The sequence below is a fragment of the Onychomys torridus genome, chromosome 6 (genome assembly GCF_903995425.1).
Source record: "Onychomys torridus chromosome 6, mOncTor1.1, whole genome shotgun sequence".
Classification (NCBI taxonomy): domain Eukaryota; kingdom Metazoa; phylum Chordata; class Mammalia; order Rodentia; family Cricetidae; genus Onychomys; species Onychomys torridus.
This window is the reverse complement of record NC_050448.1, coordinates 60,797,451-60,824,127: the sequence shown is the minus strand read 5'-3', so window position 1 is coordinate 60,824,127 and position 26,677 is coordinate 60,797,451. Positions and strand designations below refer to the sequence as shown.

The following is a 26,677-nucleotide window of genomic DNA, read 5'->3' as shown; positions in this document are numbered from 1 at the left end:
TGTTTGGTTCCCAGTTGGTGGACTGTGTAGGAAGCATTAGGAGATGTGACCTTGTGGAGTAGGTGTGGCTTTGCTAGAGGAGGTGTGTCACTGGGGATGGGCTTTGGGTTCCACAGCAGGCCCAATCTATCCCTTTCTGCGTGCAACAAGCAGGTTAGAAGTAAACTCTTAGCTACTGCTCCAGTGCCTGCCTGCTTGCCGCCACCATGTTTCCTGCCAAGATGGCCATGGACTCACCCTCTGAAACTGCAAGCAAGCCCCCAATTGAATGCTTTCTTTTATAAGCTGCCTGGGTCATGGTGTTTCTTCACAGCAACAATACTCTTCACGGTAACTAAAACACCAGGTGACCTTTCTTTGATAAATCTCCCTCTGCAGGTTCCTGTTTTAGAGGAGAAAACATTGAATGGGTTTACAGCCCAGAGCCCTGTGTCCATCCAACATGGTCTACTACCAAATAATGAGTTCCAGTTCTCTGGATATTGATTTCGAATGCTTCACTAACCTGGTGTCTGTCTCAGTTTTCTTCTCGTTAGATGCTGGAATGATATAACAATTGCTTGTGTCCACTTCATTGGAATAGTGTGAGCCTATGTGCGACATTCTGTGAGAGGTTTATAGGAAGGAGCTTAGTCCAAGAGCCAATTAGCTCAGCAAAAGTAGTAACTAGAGGACTCTCCTCCTTTTGCTGTTGGAAATCTTCAGGTTAATGGTGCTCGATGTTAAAATTAGATTCAAATAAGGAAGTAGGTATTCAATAGGGGAACAATCTATTTACCTTTTACTAGTAACAGAGTCCTGGGCATAACTGTCTGCAACCATCCACTGGATCCTGTCACTTCTTAAATGGAGGGTGATAAATTATTATTCCAAAGCCTAGGCAAGTTGAATTGTACTTCAGACACTTTCTGTTATCTAGCAGTGATGACTACCCTTAGGTAATATGATACTGACACTATTGTTTCCTAACAGAAGGTGATGGTGATGAATGACAACGTTCTTAGAGACACTTTGTAAAAAGTTGTTTGTTAGAGTTCTCAATATACAACCACCCCCACCTCACCAGCTGGCATCTACTTTGGAGGCCATGCTTTCCAAGATACTATTTGGTAAGCCTATTTGAGGTCCTAAGAGTCTGGAAATGATATTGACACCACAATTCGTCTAGAAGGATGAGCACATCAAGAGTCAAGACTGAGGATGGACCCCTTAGACTCTGAAATCCAAGGTACGGCCCCAGCAGCCATCTGAAAACTACTGCCGAGGGGCAGGAGGACAGATGAGGGAACAGAACAATCCAGGAGTCGACCCAAATGCCTGGAAAATGAGCTGCCTTGAATCGGTTTGGAAGAAGAAGGGATTGTTTAATAAACGGTGCTGGGACAGTTGTTAAGGGTTCGGAAATTCAAACTCATTCTGTATTTCAAAATAAACCCCATGCGGGTCAAATATTTAAAGGTGAGGGTGGAACTTTTAAAAGCATTAGAAGAAAATGTGGGTAAATATTTTTACACATCATGTGGTGGATAAGACATTTAGAAGTATGACTCGGAGCCCCCAAATGATAAATAAAGCAAACCAGCTGACGGTCTCTGAGCACATAAGGATCGGATATATTACAGTTGCCTCTGCTGAAAGACAAGCTTGGAAAAAACAACAGTCCGAGAGGCCTAAGTTTGACAACTGAAATCTAAAAAGGATTTTGTAGTATATCTATTAAAAGGATACAAAATCCCAAAGGATGGAGTACGCGAACAAGAAATTCACAAAAGAAATATAAATAGCCAATATATTTGTGGAGAGATGTTCAAACTCACTAATAATAACCATGCTTCTTTTTTTTTTTTTAAAAAAGAATCAAGTAAAAACAAGGCCTTCCAGTGAAACACGGTAAGTCAAATGGATGCACTCGCCTCCTCTCCTTCATACCCAGCTGGATGACTTCAGAAGGACAATCTGGCATGGGTTTCCAAATACATGGAGAGGAGAAGGGCAGCCAAGCACAGTTACAGGGTTGAAAGCAGACGGACTCTGGGAAAGCAACATGGAGACAGGACACCCAGGAGGCCAGCGCAGGAGGGCACAAAAGGCAAGAAACCATGCCAACACCCTCAAGGGAAGGGGCCCACGGAGGAGTCCCAGGACTTCTGGGGCAGCAGTGCATGTGGGGTTAAAAAACCACAGGTTCAGGTTTGGCTGAGAGCCAGTGGAGGGCCCCCACGCTGGCACAACAGGAAGAACACAGCCCCTCCAGCTTCCAGGCCTCGCAGGCTGTGCAGACCCAGGGCAGACAGGCAGATTTATAATAATAGGAGCTTGGCATGTGAACCTCTGTTGTGTTTTTGGCCTTAGTTTGGGGGACACAGACTACCCACTTGACTGAGATGTTGATGACCAGGTGTCCCTCACATGGAAGATGAGAAGATTCTACTCTGTAGAAACAATCTCACCCAAGATAAAGGACCTGTAGCTATGGACAGTTCACTCTGAGAAAATGTCTAGCAAGTCAGCCAGCAGCACAGTCTGTCGACAGTGTTCTGGGCTGCAAGAGAGCATCCAAAGTCTTGGAGTGTGTGTCTAGTGAACAGCCAAAGGCATACTGTTTGAGACAGAAGGTTCTGCACCAACAATGACAAAGTCACAAACAAAATAAGATGAAGTAACAGAAATAAAACTAAATAGGAGGACTGGATATACATAGGCTAGTCAGTAGCTGCTCCAGTCTTCCTTTATGTCCCCAGCTCCTGTGAAGCCTAACTGAAGCCAGCGCTTAGTTCTCATAGACCAGCTCAAATACACACCCTCCAGGTGCGCCCGCAGTCTCCTCCACATCAGGAGCAGCCCCTTATGTCTCATCTCCCACTCTCAATGGGATTTTTGCCCTTACTTTAAGGATGCAGGCTCCAGAAGAAAAGTCCACCTCTGATGGTATCCCTGTATCCAGCCTACTCCACACAGGGCTTATGCCAGCCAGAGCAGAACCATCCCACGAGCAAACATAAAGGTAAGAGTGGATTTTCAATACCCACTAGTGGGAGGCAAGGACTAGCTCAGCAGAACTCCAAGCCTGAGCACTGGCAACTCCCTGGGGGTAGACAAACTAATTAATAACCAGGCCCTAACACACAGGTTTGAATCAGAACCTTGGGGCAGAGCCCAGCAGTAATCCAGATGCACACTCTAGATCGAGACCCTCTGGGCCACTGGGGGCTGCCACAGGCAGGAAGGAGGAGGAAGAGACAGCCTCCCTGGTGGGTAGGGATGGATCGGGGACAGCCTGGGAGAGAGGACAGAGAGGAAGAAGACCTGGAGAAAAGGAGGAAAGAGAGAAAGGGAGCATCTTGCAGAAGGTCCTGCGACCCAGCCTCCATTCTGGGCTGGCTCACACCCTTTTGGGCGGAGTCTTGGAGACCAGACCGCGCCTCACGTTAGCTGGGCAACATCCTCAGGACCCTAGCGGGGTCCTTGGCCCTCGCCCTTCCCGTACTTGCTCGAGTTTCGGGGGTGGGGGCACCCCCAGCATGGCCGCAGCTCTACGTGCCGCCACGATCGTCCCTGCGCTGGATCCCCACGGGGAGCGTCCGGTGGTGGTGGTCCGGAGGGCGGCCTGGCGGTGGCGGCGCAACGCAGTGCCTCCTCCGGAGCTCAGGGCCACCGTGCGCCTCGCCAGAGCAGTGCGCATCCCCTCGGCCCAGGACGTACGGCGGGGACGGACGTGGTCTGTGGGTCCTCCTAGGCGACGGAGTGTCCCGCGCCCGGCCTCGTGCTCCCTTCTGGAACCAGAGGTGCCTGGGCTGGAAGAGGGTCCCGAACAGGTAGGAAGAGACGTGGGGTGTTCAGGACAAATGGATCAGAGCCGGCACGGGGAGGAGGAAGGGGCCAGAGGGAGAAGGACATGGAGAGAGACAGGCTGGGGGAGGGGAGGGGGAAGCGGGAGGAGGGGAGGAGAAGGGTGAGAAAGGAAGAAGTGGAGGAAGGAAAAGAGGAAGTGGGGAGGGAAGAGAGAAAGAGAAAGACAAGGAGAGGAAGGTAGAAGAGTAAGGAGAGGAGCGGACAGAGGAAGAGGAGAGATGAAGACAGAGAAGGGAGGCAGGGGAGGAGGGAGCAGAAGATGAAGAATCAGGAGACGGGAGAGGGAGAGGAGAAAAGGGGAGGAAGAAAGAGAGAAAGGCAGAAGACTACTAGCAGCTGAGGGGAGGGGCTGAGAGACAGGAGGCCGAAAGAGGTTTCCTCCTCAGGGGTCCTCCCGAGGGGTCCATTAGAAGACCAGAGTCTGGGTGGCTGCCCCGTGCTGAGCTTGGACCTCAGATCTTATTTCCTGGGTCCACTGTTCCTCTACCTCCGGTACTTCCAAAGATGAGAAAGTCCACAAGGAAGAGTATGCAGGACTTTATGGTCCTTGGGGTGCTGCTCCAGGACCTGTAAGGTCCCTTGGGAAATCACCCACAACTTACCTTTGCCCTTCTACCCCCAGAGGGCATCTTTCTCCTAACACTTAGTCCTGCTCCCCTACACACACCTTCTGTAAATTTGCAGAAATACACAACGAAGAAACACAATTAAACCATCACGTCTACAGAACGTGGCTCACTTCATCACCTACAAGTGTAGATTAAATGGCCAACTAGATTAGATGGTGATGTCTGTCTCTGTGATCGGGGAACTTACTAGCTAGCAGGAGGTGGGGACAGATAAACACCCACGGACAACTTGTGAAGGTCAATGCATAGGCTCGCAGCTTAGCTCTATCAGAAAGGATGACAACTCCCATTCCTGAGTGATTCTGGTATAGGGGTTTCGAGCCCGGGCATGAGAATTTTCTGGTGATGCAGCTGCCATTGACTACCTCCAGAGATTTCCCTGGAGTGATCAGGGTACTGACAGTGTTCCAGCTGACGGGAAAGGGGGTTGTGAAGGTCTGGAGGCTGAGGAAGAGCTGTGGATGGAAGGGTCCAAAATAAAAGGACTAGTTGACATAGAATGCTTGCTGTGCGCCAGGTGCTACACCAAGTTGTCTATATGCTTCAAGTCACTCAACCCTCCCAGACAGGCGTGTTCTTACCATCTCCAAACTAAAGGATGGAGCTCCAGACCCTTGTTAAAGAGGCTGAGGGTATACCCCAGTGATACAGCTCTTGCTTAACATGCAAAGCCCATGGGTTCCAGTCCCAGTACTCTGGGGGAAAGTTTCTTGACACTTTAAAGTTGTATTACAGTAGGAATTTGAAGCCTGAGAAGCCCAAATGCATTGCCTGGGCTCTTAACCACTCAAGGCAGTAGCTGGGAGAGTCTGTGTATGACATATTAAACAGTGTGGATGTGTACTCAGGAGAATGGAAAGGAATTTCCAGTTTTAAGTGAGGGGATTTGCTAGACTTGTCTCTTGGCTCTGAGGATGGGAAGGAGCAGTTAATGCTGTGACTCAGGGCAGAAAGAATAATCAGAAATCACTGTAATTTCTACTACAGAGAACAGTAGCTTTCAGGCTGCCTGTCGGGATATTTGTTAGTGGGAGGGGATAGAAAGATTTGGGCAAACCCCGAAAGTTTAGGTGATGGGATCTGCAAGACATGACTAATGTTCGGTGACGAGGCCCTGGCCTGTGGCTGGTGCGGCCTCCGTTTGGTTAGGGAGGCGCTGCTGCCATTCCTGAGAATGGTCAAGGCAGATTTGGGGCAACTGAGATCCACTGGACTAAGTTGCATCCCTGCCTTAGCTTCTGGCCTGCCTTCTTGGGTGGGGCAAAGGTCAGTGTTTTTAGCCAGTGCAGAATGTCCTCATATTTATCTGGATTGTTCCAAGTCAGTCAAAGAAATAAGACATTTCCAGATGAAAACAGAATTTTCTGTTTTCTACACAGTTCTGACCAGTTATCATTATTGGGTTCTGGCTTTCTGATGTGGGACTATCTTCCCTGGTTGGTGTCGTAAAGGTCCAAATACTGCACTGAAGACATGGGGAGACACAAAGACGGCATCTTCTTTCTGGTGTCCCTTCAACAGCCACATCAGAAGAAAACCCCCAAACACACCTCCTATGGCACTGCTCTGAACCATGGTGCCAACAACAGTCTTCAAGAACACAAGGGGTAGTTTTGAGCTGGTGTGACCTGATGGGAATGCACTAGGTCATGGGAGTTAAAAAAATGTAGTACTTTCAGGACGCTGGTTTATGCCCAAAGAGGAGTTGCAGTTTTGTAATGAGAACAGCCCCACAGGCTCATATACTTGAGCGCTTGGTCACCAGGGAGTGGAACTGTTGACAAGATGAGAAGGATTAGGAGGTGTGTCAATGTCGGAGTAGATCAGGCCTTGTTGGAGGAAGTGTGTCACTGGGGGCGGGCTTTGAGGTTTCAGGGCCAATCCTCCCTGCTCCCCCCTGGCCCTTTGCCTGAGGGTCTGGATGTAGCTCTAACAACCCCAGCACCATGCCTGCCAGGCTGCTGCCACACTCCCGTCACAATGACAATGGACTGAACTTCTGAAACTGTGAGCAAGCTCCCAGTGAAATGCTTTCTGTTATAAGAGTTGCCATGGTCATGATGTCTCTTCACAGCGGGAGAACGGTGACTGAGACAGCAGGTTATTATAAAAAGTGAGGTTGGGCCCTGAATCTTTCTGGCTTCCTGTCTCACCATCGTGATGCCATCCACCTTAAGGCCCTCACCAGAGGCTGAACAATGACTGCCTGATCTTGGACTTTTAGCCTTCAGAACTTCATTATAGATAGCTTAGATAGCTTCCTTTTTTTTTTTTTTTTTTTTTTTTTTTTTAAAGTACTTAGCCTTGGATATTTTGTTAAAACAATGGAAGAGAGTGAGATACAAGACTAATCTGCAATATTGTTTCCCAATCAGGCAGCTTGCAGTAGACAGCATATTAAATTCTGGATGCGATGAACAATTTTTCTGTTGTTTGGTGCTAATATCTTTAAAATGTTAGATCGTCTATGCATCCTCCAGTCACCAAGACTGTGATGGTAACCATGTAATAGAAGAAATGAGTGAGTGTGGTAGAGGTGTTGGAAAATATAATGGGGTTAAGAATAGCTAACTAATTAAATATAATATTTGGTGTAGGAATAGACAAGCAGACTCATGGGTCAGAATAGAACCATCCTAGACAGGCACATGTATTTTTGGGGATCTAGTTTCATGGGCAGGGAAAAGGTTGATTAGTAGATGACCTATCCATGTGAGCAGTTATGTCACAGCAAGGTTAGTAGATGACCTATCTATGTGAGCATCTATGTCACAGAAAGGCTAGTAGATGACCTATCCATGTGAGCAGTTATGTCACAGCACGGGAAAACACTATGGGAAAGTTAAAGTTTAATATGAGTGTGAGGAATTGGAGCTCTGGGTGGGAAAGGTTACATTAAACATGACTCAAGGACAGATACCTTATCTTTAAGTGAAGGACCTAGCCAGGTGGCTTAGTAGGCTGAGACACATGACTCCCAGACCTGAGTTCTGATCCACAGGGCTGAAGGAGAGACCTGACTCACACAGGTTGTCCTCTGACCCAGGATGTGCCCATCAATCAATCAATCAACCAATCAATCTAGCAATCCTTTTTTTTTTTTAAAGAGGCAAGCTGTGTTGCCTCTTTGAGGCAACTTATTTGCATATATCTAGCTGATAAAAGCGCTAAAAATCTGCATGCAAGCCTGTCATCGCAGCTGCAAAGAAGGCTGAGGCAGGAGGATCACAAGTTGGAGTCTCCAGGGGATATGGAGTGAGTTCACACCAGTCTGGCCAACTTCCTGAGACCCTGCATCAAAGCAGAAAGTCCAAAGAGGACTGGGGGTACAAAGCGCAGCAGTTGCTTGCTTAGCATGTGTGGGCTCAAGTACTATAAAACAAAAACAAAACAAAACAGAAAAACAAAAAGCAAAAAACCAACCAACCAAAACCCAAAGCAAATAGTTTTTTAAAAAAAGTCCGAGTCAGTAGGAAATGGGAGAGGACACAAACCAGTTGGAAGAAATGAAAGGTTTTGTAATTTCGAGGGCACAGTTGCATTAGCGTGGATGTGTACTAGTCTGGGAAATGCGTGAGGAATCATGTAGACATTAAGCTGCTTAGCCCAGCTCCTTCCTACTCATTCTCTGCCCATTAATTCTTCCTGTTCTCCTGGCTTTCTGAGGTCAATCCAGCTGCCTTGGGCTGACAGGTCCCTTGATGGTGAGATCTTGCAAAACTCCTTCATGTTGTTTTACAAATGAATTTTCCTTCTATTTATTCCTTTCTTTTTCTTTCTTTTTTTTTTTTTCCTCACAGTGACACAAAATGTGTAACTGATTAGCATTAAGCTAATTAAGTGGCTCCAAATGAGCCAGGTGCAGCACTGGGCACTTGGAAAAGCAGAGGTAAAATGCAGACATCTGGTGGGCCCCTCTGTGAACAGTAGAGCTGGTGTCTGTCAGGGGTGGGAGCGTTGGATTCAAAGTCATCCAGGCCATTAGAGTTGAAATAGCTTGTCTGGTCTCAGTTACCAGGATGGAAGAGCACTTAGGGTTTTGGACTCTGATTCCTGGGGACGAGGAGCCAATTTGTGCTTCAGTGGGATTAATTGCCTACAGGACGGGGCTCTGAACCAGTCTCCAGTGTAGGAGAAGGGACAGCTGTGTAGTCTTGATCAGGTGAAGTCTTGCACTCTGGTCTCCCCACAGGCTGCTTTGTGGACACCATGCTTTCTTTAGGTGCAGACATGGAGGGGGCTTAAGAATTTCTAAGCTCCCTGCAAGTTGGTCTGACCCCCAACCACCTGGTTCTTCATTATAGTCCATTTTCCCTGAACCCTGAGCCTAGCTGTACAGACCCATTGGAGCTGTCTGGTGTTTTGAGGAAGTCTGCTTTTGTTTAAACATTGAGAACCAGTGCAAGGAAAGATACTCAACTTTATTGCTTATCTCATTCTTTAGTTATTGGTATTGTGACACTACTGGTTGGTATTTTTTTCCCAGCTAAAATGTACAGGCCTTGGCCATCTTATAGACATGTGTGCATGCCCTTGTGTGTCCCTATATGCTGGCTTGTAGCCCTAATTGTCATTTATAACCTTGCATCTATGGGGAAAATGCATTCTGCCTTTCAAACCACAGCCTTGCAAATGCACTTTTGGAACACAGTCTGTTTGTAAGCTGGGGCCGACAGTATTAACAAACAGCTCTTGGCCCAGGGCGGCCTCACAACCAAATGACATGTGGTTTAAGGTTCATATAACAGCCAGTTCATTTAAATAATGCTAGCTAGACCCCAGGCTTTTAGGTTCTCCGGTTTCTGGGTAGTTTAGAGTAGAGGGCAGCAGAGTCTCTACAGTGACAACAGAGGGTGTGGTGTGCCTGCTCCCTAGGAGAAACGCCACATTCCTGCTTTTAATGGCTTGCCCTGCAGGTTTTTAGGACTGAGGCTCTTCCGAGGGCAAGCTTTTCAGTTCTGCCGAACAATTGATCTCGGGAAAGAAGAACTCCTTTTAAAAAGCAGCCGTAGTTTCAAGCTTGGAAGTTCAGCCAGGGTCATTCTAGTTTATTGAGTGCAGGGGCCCCTCAGTGGGAGGGAAAACCACATTTCAGTCCTCCCTGGGGCTCCTGCCCTCCCCTCACGCTGCTTTCTTTTGCCAGCTCCTTTAACATGTCTCCTCTTTACTAAGTTAGAAGCCAGACAGCCCAGGAAAACTCGTCCAGTTGACCTGGCTGTGAAAAGAGTCGATCTTCCTCAACACAGCTTGCCCAGGCATTGGGCTAGCGTAGCCTTGTGTCTGAGGTCATTCCATCTTCGGAATCATCCCCAGTGGTACTTGTCACTGGCTTATAGCAAGATCAAAAGAGAATGCACAGCAACATCCAGGCTGTCCCAGCTTGCTGCCCTCCAGGCTGTGGTGTGGGTCCTGTATTTAGGACTTGCCGGCATAGCTCCTGTACTTCAGGATGAATTGCCAGAAATCACACCATGGCTGTCCTACCAAAGTCATGTTCTTATGAAAGAAAAATAGTAATGTTTTTGAACAAGACCATCATCTATAGACTCGCCAATAGGAGGCTGTCATTAATTTTGACTTCTAACACTCGTTTCATCGCTTACGATCCGTGAATATAGCTGAAAATTATTGTTATTATCATCCATCTCTTTATTTTCACACTAGGGGTGGAACCAGGGTTTCCTGTGTGTGAGGCAAGCCCTCTGCCATTGAGCTTCATCCCCATTCCAGGTAACTGAAACTTCTTGTGGCGCCTATACCCAAGGGCTCCCAGGCCACCCATCTGCTTGCAGAACCTTCTGCTTTCCTCATTGAAGTCTGTGGAAGGGCCACCCCTCGTTCCAGGGCCTGGCTGCCTCTGTTACTTCACTGGTCTTTCCCAGACCCCAATGGCAGTACACCCCTATTGGTGAAATTATGAAGGCCACTCCACGTAGTTAAAAGGGAAGTTTATTTTGTGGGGTAACTTACAAATGAAGGGATAGGTTGCAGGGTCTGGGAAAGGGATGGCGCAGTCCGGCTGGGTTCTCTGGAGAATTCTGCTTGGTCTACCTCCAGCGCCCAGGGTCCTGGAACCAAGAGAGGCCTCTCTTCTCAATCCTGGGTCTTCAGCTTCCTCCCTCAGCCCCGCCTTGTGGGCGTGACCATTACCGAAGCCTCAATGGGGGTTGGAATTTCCAGGCCAATGCTGGGATGGCTACCCACTATACACCCCTCTCTATCCTTCGCTCTCCCAGTCTTTTGCATCTACTTCAATTCTAGACTGCTTAGTATTCAAGGTGCTGGTATGTAGAATAATTCCCCTTTGTGCTTGATGAGATCATTCCAAAACACATTGGATTCCTGAAACTGTGGATATCACCAAACAGTATATAGAAGACCACAGGGTGTCCTCAGTGGATCTAATAACTAAAGGAGTTTTTAAGGGACTAGCAGATGGGTAGTGCATACAGTGTGGACACAGAGGATAGCGGGGTGATTTATGTCCTTGGCAAGATATCCACAAAAGATTTCATTGTGCTTCCATGAAAAAGATTTCAGATGGCTTATGATTTTTAAACTGGTGAATTGTTTATCTCTAGAATTTCCCACGTAACCACGTTATATATTTTAAGGTCACAGTTGACTACAGGTGATTGAAGCTAATAAAAAAAACCCCAAAGATAAGTGTGTGTCAAATTGGTACCACTTCTCCTCCAGGCCTCTCACTGGCATTTGGAGGGAGAGGAAGCACAGAAGGTCCCCCTCAGCCTATCACCTACAGAGGGTTTCTTAGAATGAGAGAGGGCCGTGGTTCCTGCGGCCACAGCCTTCCCATATCTACCCATTCCAGAACCATTGAGAACTGCACAGGGTTACAGACTGCAAATAAGAAAAGAGGCTTCCCATGTACCCTCAGCACAATTCCATGAAGTTCAGAATGAGCACCTGCTTATTGTACAGTGACCATGCCCCACCCATCTGTGTGAGCAGGTTCTTATTTTATATGAGACTACTAACGTTTTGTAGTGGACGTGTGCTACAGCCATGTGCCATGTCTAACTCTGTTCTAGTTAACAGTGGATTCTGTCCTATCGTGACCCCATGAGATTCTGTGACCTACTGGCACCATAGCTGTCTTAGTTTGTGTGGGTTCGCTGGGTGATAAACATGGATACGTTTGCATGGTGATGGATTTCTCCAAACACACCCGTGCTGCTGAATGGCGTGCTACTGTACTTCTTATTCATAGCCTGTTAATTAGGAAGTGCATTTTGCCGTCCCTGGGAGGTGCCTTCTGACATGAAGTCAACACAAAGGGCCAAGCCTGGGCCTGTTCTGTTTCACTTACTTTCATGCTCCCTAGAAAATGCTCCTCACTCTTCGTGTTTTGCCAGAACTCAAGAACGGAAACATGAAGTTAGGGACAGAGACCTGGTGTTTGACAGTGGTGAATCCTACAGGAGTGTCTATGTCCCCAGGGGTCTGCAATTCGAGACCAGAGGAAGGTCCAGTAGGCGCTGTGGTGGTTGAGGCAGAGGAATTTACAGCCAAGAAGCTGGGCTTCATTCCATTACAGCACACTCACTGTGTGATTTCCAGTCTTGGGACACCTGGCTTTGTAAAACACACACACCTGAGATCTTACTTATTTATACACAGTGTGATCCATCGTTTTAAACTTGATGGTCTTGTGATTTGTCATAGATTCACAAACTGGATCAGTCAACACTACCGACCCCAGAATACTTCCACTACCCCCGCGGAGAAACCCCCAAGTTCGTTAGCTGTCACTCTTTATTCCCTCCTGCCCTACCACGTGGTAACCACTAATCCACTCTCTCTCCCTGTGGCTTGTCTATAATGGATGTTACATTTAAATGCAACTCTATATTATGTGGGCTTTTCCCGACTTCTTTTTTTTTTTTTCCAGAGCTGAGGATCAAACCCAGGGCCTTGCACTTGCTAGGCAAGCACTCTACCACTGAGCTAATTTCCCAACCCATCATATTTCAATTTTTTTTTTTTTTGAGACAGGGTTTCTCTGTGTAGCTTTGCTTCTTTCCTGGAACTCTCTTTGGAGACCAGCCTGGCTTCAAACTCACAGAGATCCGCCTGTCTCTGCCTCCCGAGTGCTGGGATTAAAGGCGTGCGCCACCACCACCCGGTGCCCAACTTCTTAAGTGCCGTCCTTCCAAATTCATACATGTAGTATGCCTCAGCATTCCATTCCTTTTTGTGGATGAATAATAATCCATTTCAGGAACACACAACATTCTGTTCCCAAATCAAGAACTTTGGGGTTGTTTATACTTTAGGGCTCATGTGAATAATGATGCTTTGAAAACTTGGTAGGGAAATACAGGCCAAATCCATGCTGAAACACTGCTTCACACCCACCAGAATGGCTGGCAAGAAAAAGCCAGATAATGACAAGTTCGGGTGAAGATGTGAAATTCCCCACACATAACAAGCAGAATTGTAAAACGCGGCCACTTTGGAAAATGGTTTGACAGATCTTCAAAATTCTAAACACACAGTTACTGTATGACTCACCAGCTGTGTCTGTTGATACATATTCAAAGGAGTGGAAATTTATATTCACAAAGAGCACTATTTTACAGTTTCAAACTGTAAGTGTATGAATTCCCACATTTTTGTGAGTGTCTCAGCCTTTCTCTGTCACTCATCTCTACTTCTATGCGCTGTTGTTCTGGGCAATCCTTTCAGGTTGGCTGAGGTTGGCCATGTCTCCTGTGTTACTGGACCTGGAGGACATTCTATTGTACTGTGCAGTGAGTTCATGAAGTTCAGAACAAAGCAGGTAAAGATCAGAGGGGAAGTTGATGCTATCTCAGTGGACCCAGCAGGTTTAGTAGGTGGTGTACAGGTAGGACTGGAGGAGAGGTGGCTTTCCTCACAGCAGAAGGCTTTCCAGGCACAGCAACCATCATTTAGAAAAGGAAGGTGGCTTCTGTATCTAGATGGCACCACAGGGTAGCAAAGTAGGGATACTTTGGATCAGATAGTCCCAGAAGGGGCCATGCTGTACTAGCCAGCCTTCTCATTGCTAGGACAAAATGCCTGACATAAACAACTTAAAACAACAACAACAAAAGGTTTATGTTTGCTTACGGTTTTAGAGGGTTTGGTCTATCATAGGGCATGGTGGCATAGAGCAGTTCATATTGTGGCAGCTAGAGGAAGCAGGGAAAGGAGACACAGGAAGAGACCAAGCAAGATGCAAACACTTTTCCTGTGACTGATTACTGCTCTCTTCCAATTCAGTTCCACCTCCTACCTCTCACCACTTCCTAATAACGCTATCATATTATATACTCATCAAGGATTAGATCAGAGCACATATGATGTCACTCTCTCTATGAAACCCAGAGCTGGGTTTACTAATGCACTACGCATTTCCCCATCCAGGCAAGTTAACAGCTGAAATGAACTCCCCATAGGCAGTGTAGTCTCTCTGAACTGTCTTAATAGACGACCTTCTGGTGTCAGTTACTGACATTTCTCGAATGATCCTAAAACTGGACCAGAGTCAAACATTCTGTGTTCTTCTCTAATTAACTGTTGTCTCCTCTGGGCGTCCCTGAAGGCTATGTACAGGTCCCTTTGACATCATGTTGATGGTGTGTGCCTCTCTTCTTTATTGGGTTCTGAGTCCTTTTGGAATCTACCCCACCCAGCACCCATATCACCAGAATTGGTATAATTCCTCTAGACTAAAGTTGGAGTAGGGTAGAATTGCTGCACCCACACTTAGACAAGTGCCTGGACTGTGGATATGCATTTATTGATGAAGAAGCCACTGTTAAATAGCCGGTGGTCAGTAAGTATTTGCCAAGTTACTAAATTAGTTCGTACAAACTTAGTGTGTCTCATAGGCAGAAATCACACAGTTCAATCCTGTAGACTCAGTAACTGCATAAGGGAAATGTAGGGCAAAGGGCAGTGTCAAGCTTATGTCTGGATTTGATTTTCGGTGTTGACATTCCCCTTCCACCCAAGACACTGAAGACCTGAGAGTGAGGGAACTGTAAGGTAAAATATTCAGACACATTATTGTTTGGTGAGAAGACAGAGGGTGGGGGATGGAAAGTATTTTTGGGTAACTGAGCCCTTTATGCTATGAGTTTTCAGTCTACTGAACTGTGTTCATAAGCAATGCTTTTTATTTGTGGAATTGGGAAATGCTACCAAAATACTCCTACATTCGTTTCTATAGATCAAATCCTATCTTGAGCTATTTATTAAAGGGAAGAGGGATGAGCTGCCTCGGGACATATGATTTTAATGTTCTTTAGCTTTCATGTTTAGCCCAGTCTTCTACTTTAAGCTTCTCCACAAGTCACAAATCATTTAAAGGAACTCAGAAGTCCAAAGCCCTTCCTGCTTCCGTTCATGGATGCACAGTCATGGTTCCATTTGCCTACAAAAGAAATCTGGTGATTGAAGATGTCATTAAGACTACAGTCACAACCATTTCAAGGACAAGTAAGCTATGTTTATTAGTATAAAATAAAACAACAACACTAAAATCTAACACAAGCCTATCTGCTTTACTACACGCACACCTTGTTGTTTGTGACTGTATCAAAAATGGGAATAAGATGAGTTGTGGGCAGAGCTGGAAAGTGCACAAAAAAGACATACATGACAGGAAGCAGACAGTGGCATGAGCTAGAGGGCCTGAGGGAGTCCCTGTCTGGCGTCAACGTGGTTTTTAGAGTCCAAGATTGTGTATCCCATTATGTAAGTATGCAACTTGTGGCTTGTTTGGAGAGAGAACATTCAAGTAGATTGCTTTCTTCCAAGTTTGTTTGCTTGTTTGTTTTGATGTGCTCTATTGCAGCCCAGGCTGGCTTTGAACTTGCTGTGTAGCTGAGGATGACTTTGAACTCCTGAACTTCCAGTCTCCACCTCCCAAGTGCTGAGATTATATCCTTTGCCATCGCATCTCTATTCCTTCCAAGTTATTTCTTTTCACCACTTCTGCTGAATTGAGTCCATCTCCATGCTGAGTCCTGATTTTTGATTAAGTGAATTTTTACTTATTATTTTCTTCCTTTGTCTTTTCCTGATCCCCAAGTCTCCCAGTTTAACTGTTTGGCCATAAGTTCTGTAGAAGGTATGAAGTCCTCAAGCTCACAAAAAGCACTAGGGAAACCCAAAATATTAAACTTGCAATGCTTCCTTCTTAACAGAAGGATTTATACCTGTTTCTGCCCAGAAAGCTGGGAATAGTTGTAATTAATAACCTGATGATATTTTGCTATCTGTGGGGCCAGGCTTAACACAAATCCCGCAGACTACTATGTTGATTTCAGTCCCTTCCCAGACTTCTGAGCATTATTTCTCAGTTAATAGAACCCATTTTTTATGGAAGAGGTCACAGGTACTTTGCAAAGGAGTTTAAACATAGTCATGCCTTAAACTTTATTATGATAATTGTCTCAAGGGAACTTTTCCCCAAAGTTGTACTGTGTTTAAGTATGTCCAAAAACTGCTTGGGGTCAGACTCTAGAAGTCTGAACCAACACTGGCCAGCTAGGTGGTGTGGAACTGGATTTCCTTCTTGCCTCATGTGGATTGTTACTCTGTTGGCCACATAGCATTTGCAGGGACCTCCACAGAGTTCCCTGGTAATTCTGGTCATCCTTTGTTGATATCCAGGGGGTTTGCCTTGAATTGAAGATCTGATGAGAAGCAGAATTAAGTGATAGTGCAGAGGAAAATGAAAGGGACCAGCTAAACTGTGTAGCCTGGGCAGTGGACCACATTAGCTGTGGAGAGAGAGGGTACTATAGAGAGATGGTCATGGGTAGAAGATACGAGGTTATTCAGCTAGATCTAATAAATGCTGTTAGAATGATTCCTCACATGGCCACCATTAAAAATGTCAGGTTGGGCTGGGTCATGATGGCACATGCCTTTAATTCCAGCACTTGGGAGGCAGAGGAAGGCAGATCTCTGTGAGTTCGAGGCCAGCCTGGTCTACAGAGCGAGTTCCAAGATAGCTAAGGTTACACAGAGAAATTCTGTCTCAAAAAAAAAAAAAAAAAAGCCAGGTTGGGGCTGGAGAGATGATTCTGGTAAAAAGCATGTGTTGCTCCTGCAGACAACTCAAGTTCACTTTCTAGTACCCACACTGGATGACTCACAACTGCCTGGAACTCCAGCTTCAGGGCATCTGACGTCATCTTCTGGACTTCTCAGGCACTACACTCTTGTGTAGGCGCACACAGACACACACACACACACTGTAAAGAACAAAACAAATCTTTTAGAAAGTCAGAATAGACAAGGATCTGCTATGCCCACATGACCTGAACTCCATCTCCACACAAGTCACCAGTTTGACAGATACAGTCTTGAGGTTGTTTGTTTTCCTCAGTCCTTTACATGCTCTCCATAAGGAAAAAAGACTATGTCTGTGTCCTCAGTACCTAAAACATGTCTGGCCCATTGTCAGTAAATATTTGCTCACTAAGTATTTGTGCAAAGGCAAGCTCCTCCTGGTTCCACAGTTCACTCCTACATTGAGCAGAATCTGTCGTCTCACTGGCTTGAGTGTTTTAGGAGCTCTGCTGCCTGGTCCCTGGGCCTCAGTTTCTAAGTAAGTTTTCTAATAAACTAGTGAAATATCTGGACAGACATTGCTAATGACTGTTGTGCCTCTCTAAAATTCGTCTTGAGATCAAATCCCCAGTGAGTTGGTATTAGGAGGTGGAGCCTTTGTGATGAGGTTCAGAGATATTTTTCACCCCCTTTGCCATATGAGGAGACAGTGAGAAGGAGCCATCTATGAAGCAGAGCTCCACCAGACACTGAATCTGCTGGCTCCGTGACCTTAGCCTTTCCAACTGCCAGAGCTGTGAGAAATAGATTTCTGTTGTTTATTAATGGCCCAGTCTAAGCTACTCTGTCATAGTGGCCTACATGAATTGAGGCAGCCGTTTATGGCTGTCTGTTTGACTTTTATCTGCTCTTCAACGCCATTTCCCTTTATCCTGGCTCCCAGTGATGCTCTCCAAATTGTGGCTTTCTTTACCTCAGGGTTGGAGCTTAAGAGGGGGATGGCATTACCATGTTCACAATGGCTGCTCTTTCTCACTGTAAGAACCTCCTGCAAGGAACAGCAGGATTAGGAAGCACGTGACCCTGCAGTTCAGCGTGGCATTGCACATAACTGAACTGCTGAGGGGGCCAACGGGAGCCTTCAAGTCTTTGCCTTTTGCAGGAGCAGCAGCGTTGAAACCTGGCTGAAATGTGAGGTCCGTGCTAATGTCGGAGGAGGAAATTCCTAGTGAAACCATGGAGGAGCTGGTACTTCAACCCGCTGGAGGGAAGACCGAGCCTCAGGGCCCCCTCCCAGCTGCTTGTTCAAAGGAGACATGACAGAAGACGAAGAATAGGTGTAACAGGGTGCAAAGTTTATATACAAAGAATATAATGTTTATCTGAAATATTTACAGTGTTGGTTAAAGCAACATTTTTACAACTTTTCCGGGTAAACTGCTACGTATATTACAGGTAAGCTACAATGATTTAATTTGCGAAAATGGAAAAGAAAATAAGAGTAAAAAAAAATGTTTCAAACAAAGTTTAAAATACTCCAGTCCATTTATAAACTGTATTTACTTCGCCTTTATTTGAAGGCATCATGCCATGAGGAACGGTTAGTTGTACTCTTAAAATTGATGGGATGCATGCAACAGTGGAAGTTAAGGAGGATGTACATGAGCAATGAAGGGTTTTAAGACTTAGACGCCAAGGCTGGAGCCGAGGAAGAGGTTGAGATAACAGCCAGCTTTATCTCAACTAGGTCTGAGACCCACAAGTGTAGACCAAAGAGAAAAATCAAACATCTGCCTGACATGGCAATCTGAGTGCACAGTATAAACCAACGGACTGACCAAAGAGGGAACGTGCCCCTCAGGTCGCAGGACTACCTAATCAAAACTAACCTTAAAATGAGCTGTTTTAAAACTTCATAAAAATAGTCACGGTTTTATTAGTTGGAATATTTCTACAAGATCTGGACGGGCTTTTGCTTTATGTGAAGACAGCTCTCCATTCCCGAGGCTGCCTAGGGCCTTATAACTCAGGAAATGTTAGGGGTACACACATGCAAGAGGCAGGTCAAGCTGCTCCAAGTTGGGGCTGGAGCTTTCGGGACTGTGATTGGGACACCGGAAGTGAGTTCGCAGAGCGGAAGTGGAGCCCTGGGCCTGGCTAGTCAGAAGCCACCCCACTAGCAAATTAGCACTGCAGCTTGCGGATGCTGCGGGAGATGCGTTTGAATTCTCTCTGGCCCTTCTGCCACCGCTTCACTGAGGTGATCACCAGCTCCCCACCCTGTTTCTGTCCCATGACCAGATAGGGTGCGTTGATGTCGTTCATCTCCTCACAGGTGCACTGCAGGCTGTCTTTGAGCCACAGCACTGATTTCTTCAGGTCTCTTTCGGACACACCGTTCAGCTTGTAAATGGTCTTGCTCTTGGTCTCCAGGATGATTTTGGTGTCTCTGTTGATGTAGGTTATCTCCTTCACTTTGATTTTCAAAGCTGTGAAGGCAAGAGGGGCGGGAACAACACAAAACATGAGTTGTGATGAGGGAGAACTGGGCAGATGGAGCACTGTGCTTGGTTGCCTGTTCTGTGCCTGGTCTATAACCAGGAAGACTGTCAGGGGCCGCAAGCAGGAGCTTTGGTCCTGGGGGCAGTAGGTGGCTCCATTTCCAAAGTCCCAAAGCACTGGCTGGGCATTTTGTTTCAGATCAGCCCTCCTTTCAGAGCCTTCTTGCAGGACTCAGGTCACCTTTCTCACACCGTGCCGGTGTGTTGGTAAGCCCCTGGGCATGCCGTTCTTGCCACCCTCAGCAAGTGACTTCCTACTGGAGGAGACTTCCGCATGGGGAGAAAGGCCTAACTCTTAGGTGAAACGCCTAACTCTTAGGTGAAACGTGAACCTCCCAGACTGCCAACGTTAAACTGGGTTTATTATGTCACGGAGGTTTCTGGACAAACCTGTGAGGAAATGCTGTCTCGGTCACTGTTTTCTGAAGGACAGATTACGGGGAAGGAGAATGGATCTTGCAGCTGCTTTTGATTTGGTAAAGTAACAAGGAGGAAGAAATATGCAAGTCTCCTTTTTAAGAGCACAACATGTTTAGCCATAAAAGTCTTTTCTGAAGACTCCATCTGTATGTGCTCTCATTTGCCTGGCCAAGGCCAAGGCATTTACAGATCATGTATGTACTGTTTCCAAAACGTGTATGTAGAGTCATTAGAACATTAAGACCCCAAAGTAAGTTGTTTACTATAAAAGACACGTTTTATAGCCACGAACACTAGGCTTTGGGAAAGACACACGCTGGGATTGAATTTCAGGACTCCACACATGCAGGAAAAGGATAGAATTTTCAGGTTAGAAAGGGTCATCCCATTAAAAGCTCATTAGTACACAAAGATGCAAATTGAGAGAAGTGTCCATGACTTGTACCAGGCCACCCAGGTAGCTTGTGTCCTAGCTTAGTCCCCAAACCCCTTTCTACACTAGCACTGTGTTCTTCCAGGCAATGTCAAATTCTTGTCCTTGTGAAGCATTAAGTCGCTTAACTCCAGTGTGTCCTAAGACTCTTGGGGCCACTGACAGCTGTAGGAGATGACACGCGTGTGTGACTTCCCAACTTTGATGGGGTTCAATGCATTGTTTAAATTAGTAATAGTGGAGAATTGTGTGTGTGTGTATGTGTGTGAATGTCTTTGAGGTTTTCTTTTCCTTAAAAAAAAAAAAAAAAAAATTCAGACAAGGAACTCAACTGAGCTAGCTTTCCAGCCAAAAAGGAAATGATGGTTACTTAACCCAGGAAAGCAAGGGTGCTGTGACTTGGTGAATGACAGTTTTGTCTGATACGGTACTCATCTGAGCCACAGACTCCTCAGGGTTTAAGGAATAAGCCACATGGAAATGCCACATGTTCTTGTGTCTCTAATAGGGAATGGGAGGCCACCATAGGGGTGAATTGAACTGACTGTACATTAGCAAAGAGTGTAGTCTCTAACATAGACGGGGCCAGTGCAGGCCCTTACCAGGTCAATGGAACACTCTTGAGCTTCAAACCCCAGGAAAAAAATCTATCATTTTGAGCTGGAAGGAGGTGTCTTAGTTACCCTTCATTAGCTCTAAAATATCTATCATGGGGGAAGTGGGATTCTTCTTCATACTTGAAGCTGAAACAAAACATAGGAAATTAAAGACCCAAAATAGCATTCTTGCTCTGGAAGGTGTGAATGGGGATACTGGGTGTGATAGGAGGCACAGTCCCCCACCCAGTGGCACGCTGTGTAACCTGCACTGTGGATGTAAGGAGGGGCTCTCCAGTTCTCTGTTTCAAGTGTGGTTGGGGTGGGGCGTGCTGTGCCTGCTGCTGATTCAAAGTAAATAAGTTCCATTGGTCAGACGGTTCCATCTACTATTCCCCAAAGAAGAGAGACAAAATGGACTATACCTTCACTGTCCCTATCTGGGGACAGAGGCAGAGACCCTAATTGCTACACTGTACATCATGCTCACACTGCTTCTTTGGCTCAGATCTTCATACTGGCATTTTTTTAGTAAGTCTGTCTTTTATGAGGTAAGCCACAAAGCAAGCAAGTGGTGTGCATGTGGGTGTGCACATGGTCTCCTAAATCTATCTGCTTGGGAGTCCCATGAAAGTCAGAAGAGAAATTTTATGTGTAGTATAAAGAGTGTAAGCTTCCCGGAGAAAATACTTCATAGAATTGTAAATTTTACTAAATAATCATCTGACTTGTGGCAGTGGAAGACTAGGATTTGGTAAGATTCTGGAGACTGAAAATTATCCGCTATTGAGATAGTTTGAGGCCCGTATGTGTGAAGACAGACATATGAAACTTTATATAAGGCCCCATGTGTGGCTCCTCCTGCTAGGGAAAGTTGTTAGTGAGGACCTGGGGTCTCATTCTGTCTTCCCCTTCCTCTACAGTGTCAGGGGTACAGTTTAGGAACCAGCCGAGGTTCAACTCAGGACGCTTCCTGAAAAGATCTGAAGTGGATGAAGACGGGCGACCAGGGCTGGTCACAGTATTAGAGACATGACTCAGCCTGAGAGCTCAGCAGTGGCAGCCTGGACCAGTTTCCTCAGGCTCAGGGACTTGTGGAGTATGCAGAAATGCTCACATGGATCTGTTAGACTCCATGTTGTTTGGTAGACCAGTGGCCTTCTAGGCTCACCAATAACTTCCAACTTTTGACTGAATAACACCCTTAAGGGATACCAACCCCTCTAATACAACTAAAGGTGCCTATCATTGGAGTAGGATGAATACAACAGTGCATTCTGGGTGCGGCAGCAATCGGGGTAAAGTCCCTGACCACTCCTGATTCTATTTTGGCTTTGTCCCTGTGTCTAGCTAGTCTCCCCCTTCACCTGAGGGCTTGAGGACAGCAGGCGGTGGTTTTTCGGATAAAATCTGTCTTTCCTCCTAAAACCCCTAAGGGGTGGCTTAGTGTCTGTGGTCTTGGGCTGACATCACTCATGCTGTGCTACCTTGAGCATCCCGGGCATCCCAGCATCACAAACCCCTTTCACCTAACTTGGAAAACTTTCTTCTTTCCTGACTGTTTGTACAACCGTGACCAACGTGTCACTCTCCGCTACAAACAGAGTGACAATACTTTCATTTGATGCTAGTGAAAGTGTTTATTTTGGGCCAGTTTAAGGGCTTGCGTGTTTGCTGAGGGTCATATGTGCTTCTCTGTTCTTGGTGCACATCTTGAGCAATTGAAAAAGGTAACATGGCACAGGATTCTGTGTGCTGGAGCATACACACACACACACACACACACACAAGCCAAAGAGAGATCAGAAGTCAGCCATTGTGCACTGGTAATCCGAGAAATTCCCATTTGATTATTGATTGAGGGAACCGTGAACATCGTCCAGTGTAACTCAGTACGACATATGACAAGAACTAAGAACCAGTCAGTTAGGCAACTTTAGGGAGGAGATGTGGTCATGTCTCACCTAGCCTCCTCTGGAGACTTCTTACTGATTTACACTTTTAATTTTCCCTGGTAAATAAAACTTGGGTGGACGTGGTATCTGGTAGTGGTGGCGGTTACTTACCAAAATCATTTTTACAGAGAGTTTCCATTATGTCGTTGTCGTCATCATTTTTAGTTTTGCAGGCTTCGCACACCTTCGGGGCTGGAAACGTGAAAAGGTCTTTAGTGAGCTTGCTTCCACAGGAACAGCAGGTGGCGTTTGTAAACAACTCAGAAGGATGCGGCCAGACCAGAGCAGCCATTGTCCTGGAAGTCCCCTGTTTCTGTCTCCTCTTTAAAAATAGGACCCCCTCATTCCTCAGTGCTGCACTTGTCATTTCTGGTTGGGTGAAATGAGTATGGCCCATGTCCTGCTTTATTAGCACTGACCTCCCCCCTCCCCCAACAAAAAGGGAGATGTGGGGAGGTCGCAGCTTTTCAATTCATCCCCCTCGCTCCTCGGATGATTTCAGTCCTTCCCAAGTATCCAAGGAGAAAAAAGCACCTAAAGATCCAAACCATGGAGGTGCTTGGGAAGATGTATGAACATAAAGTAGAGCGGAGAGATGGTTCTCATCTGCAGGACATGGAGCAAAACCCTTATGCTCAGCAGAGCGCTAGCTAGGTCTGGGGGAGTTTGCATGTATTCTCCTCATCTGGCTGGGAAGGATGGCTAGTGTTGTGCTGTAGGGAACCTCTAGGGCCTGTTTGCGTCTTGAAAGCCCATCTCAGTAATTCCAACAGCCAGCTCTAACCGGCTTTCCTTCACCTCACACTTCCTGCCAAATTTTGTGATTGACTTACGGTTTATTTCATCATTCCCCTCCAGGTCCCTGGTACAGGTACTTGTTGCCCATCCTATGCAAGCAAACAACCTGGAGACAAGCTGATCCAGATGAAGGAAAACTTTTCTGTGGGCTTTGTCTGAGCAGACCCAGGATTTTGTGTGCTCACACAGTGAACGGTCTAAGACTGTTGTAAAAGAACGTATATTCAAGAACAAAAGAAAACATTTCCCCCTCTAATTGATAAATATGCCTAATACTATCTTCAACACTTAAGTGTAATTATATAGGTTTTCACTAGTATGAAATTTTGAATTTTCACACCCAGAAATTCCCATCGTGACTCACAATACAAAAGTTATCTGATACTTAAAAAATACCAAAGAGCAAAATTTGCAGGCATTATGGAATCATTTTGAAGAAGGAAAGTGAATTTTGGAGAAAACACCCAGTGTATGTTTGGGTTGATAGTAGGAAGAAAAATAAAAGCAACCCACACAAAACTGCCTCAGCTCTACCCAACCTGAGAGAAACACTTCCAATGGGGAGGCTCAGAATGTGTATGCAATGCTACCAACCTGTCTGCATTGGTTACTCTATGGTATATGTTGGACAAATGTTTGAAAAATGCCAAACATTTGCAATAAATTAGAAACCTAACCAATAAGATGATTGCAGACTCATGGTGCCTGCCAGGAAAGATTGCTAAACAACTTTGTATTTTCTTTAACTAATGATGTCTACAGGAAAACAATTAGAGACTGAAAGGGGGGTGCTGCTGAAGCCCTGAGACGGATTAGGAAGCCCCCTTTCTATCTCAGGGGGCCTAAATCAGCTCAGACACATTGTATATTTTTTCCTTTCAGGGAAAAATATCAAGAGCCCATGAGGTTTTCATTGCTTTGATGGTTTTTGCCTATGAACTTCCCTCTGTTTTCTAAAAACTTGAGGAGACTCTTCTACATGATTGTCTCCAGTTAGTTAATTAAAACCACTCCTAAGATTAAAAAAAAAAAAAAAAAAAAAAAGCTGATAGGGACACACACAAAAAAGATGATTCCTGGAGATTCCCTTTATCCTCTCTTCCTCCAACACCTGGGCAGTTAAAACCGACATTCAGTGTTCCACTCACTCGCAGCCAGCCTTCATTTTATCTCCAAAACCTAAATTGGCAAAGGAGACAAAGTAGCTCAAAGGGCGGTCCGTGTGTATCGTGTGTTTTTGTCCAGTGGGACAAGAACGTGCAGAGAGAGGCTAAGCAGAAGCTTCTGGCCTGGGTGCTCATCCCCAGGACCCCAGGCCATGCTAAACGTTTTCTGAAGCCTGGCCGCAGAGCAAGCATCTCCAAACAAGAATTGACACTTTTGTTTGGCTTAAATCCCTAAGGGGAGTTGTTATAACCAGGGAGAGGTCTTGGCACAGCGGTGGATATCTCAAATTTGGTACACGGTATGGCAACAGACTAGGGCAGGGAGAGCTTCTGCCACATCTAAGGCTGGAACCCCCAGCCGGGACGAACGAGGATGTAGAATGGAGGCTCCGGGATTCCCCCGCCCCCAGTCCCAGCACCTCAGGCTAGTTGGGAGTGGGTGGAATGAAGAGAGAAGGCTTACCTTCCTCTGTCGCCGGCAGGAGGTGGTCGCTGCTAGCGAGGGGGATGCAGAGGTCGTTGTCCTGCGGGAAACGGTCGCATTCCAGCATGTCGGGCCAGGGGAAGCCGAAGGCGGACATGACCGGGGCGCAGCGATCCTTCACCTGCACGCAGAGCGAGTGGCACGGCTGAATAGTCTCGTCTAGGTCGTCGAGACAGACAGGGGCGAAGAGCGAGCACAGGAACTTCTTGGTGTCCGGGTGGCACTGCTTCATGACTAGCGGAATCCAGGCGCCAGCCTGCTCCAGCACCTCCTTCATGGTCTCGTGGCCCAGCAGGTTGGGCAGCCGCATGTTCTGGTACTCGATGCCGTGGCAGAGCTGCAGGTTGGCTGGGATGGGCTTGCAGTTGCTGCGCTTGTAGGAGAAATCGGGCTGGCCGAAGAGGAAGAGCCCACGCGCCGAGCCCAGGCAGCAGTGCGAGGCGAGGACTAGCAGCAGCAGCGAGCCAGGGCCCCGCGGCATCGTGGACTAGCGACCCCCGGGGGTGAGGGGGAGGCGGAGGCAGCCGAGTCGGGGAAGCGCGAGGCAGCAGGAGCCCGAGCTCGTCCCGGACCCGCTCGCTCTGCTCGGGGGCTCTGCAAAGCCGGCGCCGCGAGAGCGCGAAGCCGGGCGCGGGGAAGTCGGCGCGGGCAAGGCGCTGCAAGCCGGCGCGCAGCTCCGGGGGGCTCGACCCGGGGGAGCAGAGTGAGCGGCGGCTGGGGCCCAGCCAGAGTTTTCTTGGCCTTTTTTATGCAAATCTGGAGGTGGAAGGGGGAGCAAGGGAGGAGCCAGCCCGGAGTAATCTGAGGAGGCAGGTCACTACTTTCTGGAGCTGGTTTTGCGTTGAGAATGCCCCTCATGCTCTAGCTGGCAGGAAATTCGGGCTGCGACCCCACCCCGATGCAGCAGCCGCTGCGCGCGCGCTCTGCCCCCCCCCTTTGCAAGCGGACTCGCGAGGCCCCTGCGTCCCACGGCGCGAGAGCGGAGAGTGAGGCTGAGGCTGCGAAAGTTGAGGCCACGCGTGGAGCAAGGCTAGCAGCCTCGCGGCTGGGGCTGGGCTGGAACGTGTTTCACGCCCCGCGTGGCCTGCATCCTCATTGATGTGCCGCAGCATTGCTTACCAGCACTGCGTCCTAGGGCAACCAGGAGCCCGCAGTTCTGGGCTCTTTGTGCCCCAGGGTTCCAGCCCGGGACTACCTGCTCGAGGCTGCCCTTGAGGACTTCGCTTCAACTCCCGCCGAAGTTGAGCCGGCTGGCTCTCGTGCAGTGCCTTTTCGCTGCATTGTGAATTAGAAAACGTAGTAGCAATGATGCACGGAGTTGCTGTTCTGCTAGGGTGTCTATAGGATCCCGTCACTGCAGAGGACTTGTCAGACTCAGACTTTGCCTTCTGAAAGGAATGTCCGCACTTGAAGGCAGAACAGGCTCTAATAATTACATAAGGGCTCAGGATTGCCTCAGGATAGGCCACCAAAGCAATAATTGAGGCTTACGTGTGCTGGGGACAGGAGGCTTGAACAGGTTGGGAAGGAACCGGGCAGAGACTCCTGCCTAGAGGTTCACAAGAGCCTGTCCTCAGTACAGTTGGCTCACTCATCCTGTAATAACCAGGGGCACCATCCTGGTCACCAGATATGAGACGTGAACCAAGAAGCCATCCTCTGCTCTGTATGACGAGGGGAACTTAGTGCTGGTGGACTGTAAACGCTAAGA

General features: G+C 47.1%; 2 protein-coding genes across 2 annotated transcripts in view; both read right to left on the bottom strand.

The window, feature by feature from the left end:
• Rnf175 (ring finger protein 175) overlaps positions 1 to 603 on the bottom strand; it is a 40,844-nt gene extending 40,241 nt beyond the window's left edge. Inside the window, 1 exon segment of the mRNA XM_036191327.1 lies at positions 506 to 603. Coding sequence (XP_036047220.1) covers positions 506 to 603 — 98 coding nt within the window.
• Positions 604 to 17,887: 17,284 nt separating this feature from the next.
• Sfrp2 (secreted frizzled related protein 2) lies at positions 17,888 to 26,253 on the bottom strand. Its single transcript, XM_036190577.1, has 3 exons — positions 24,946 to 26,253; positions 22,630 to 22,710; positions 17,888 to 19,042 (listed from the first exon to the last, which is right to left on the bottom strand). The coding sequence occupies exons 1-3, from the start codon at positions 25,445 to 25,447 to the stop codon at positions 18,738 to 18,740; spliced, it is 888 nt and encodes a 295-aa protein (XP_036046470.1). The 5' UTR covers positions 25,448 to 26,253; the 3' UTR covers positions 17,888 to 18,737.
• Positions 26,254 to 26,677: the final 424 nt, after the last annotated feature.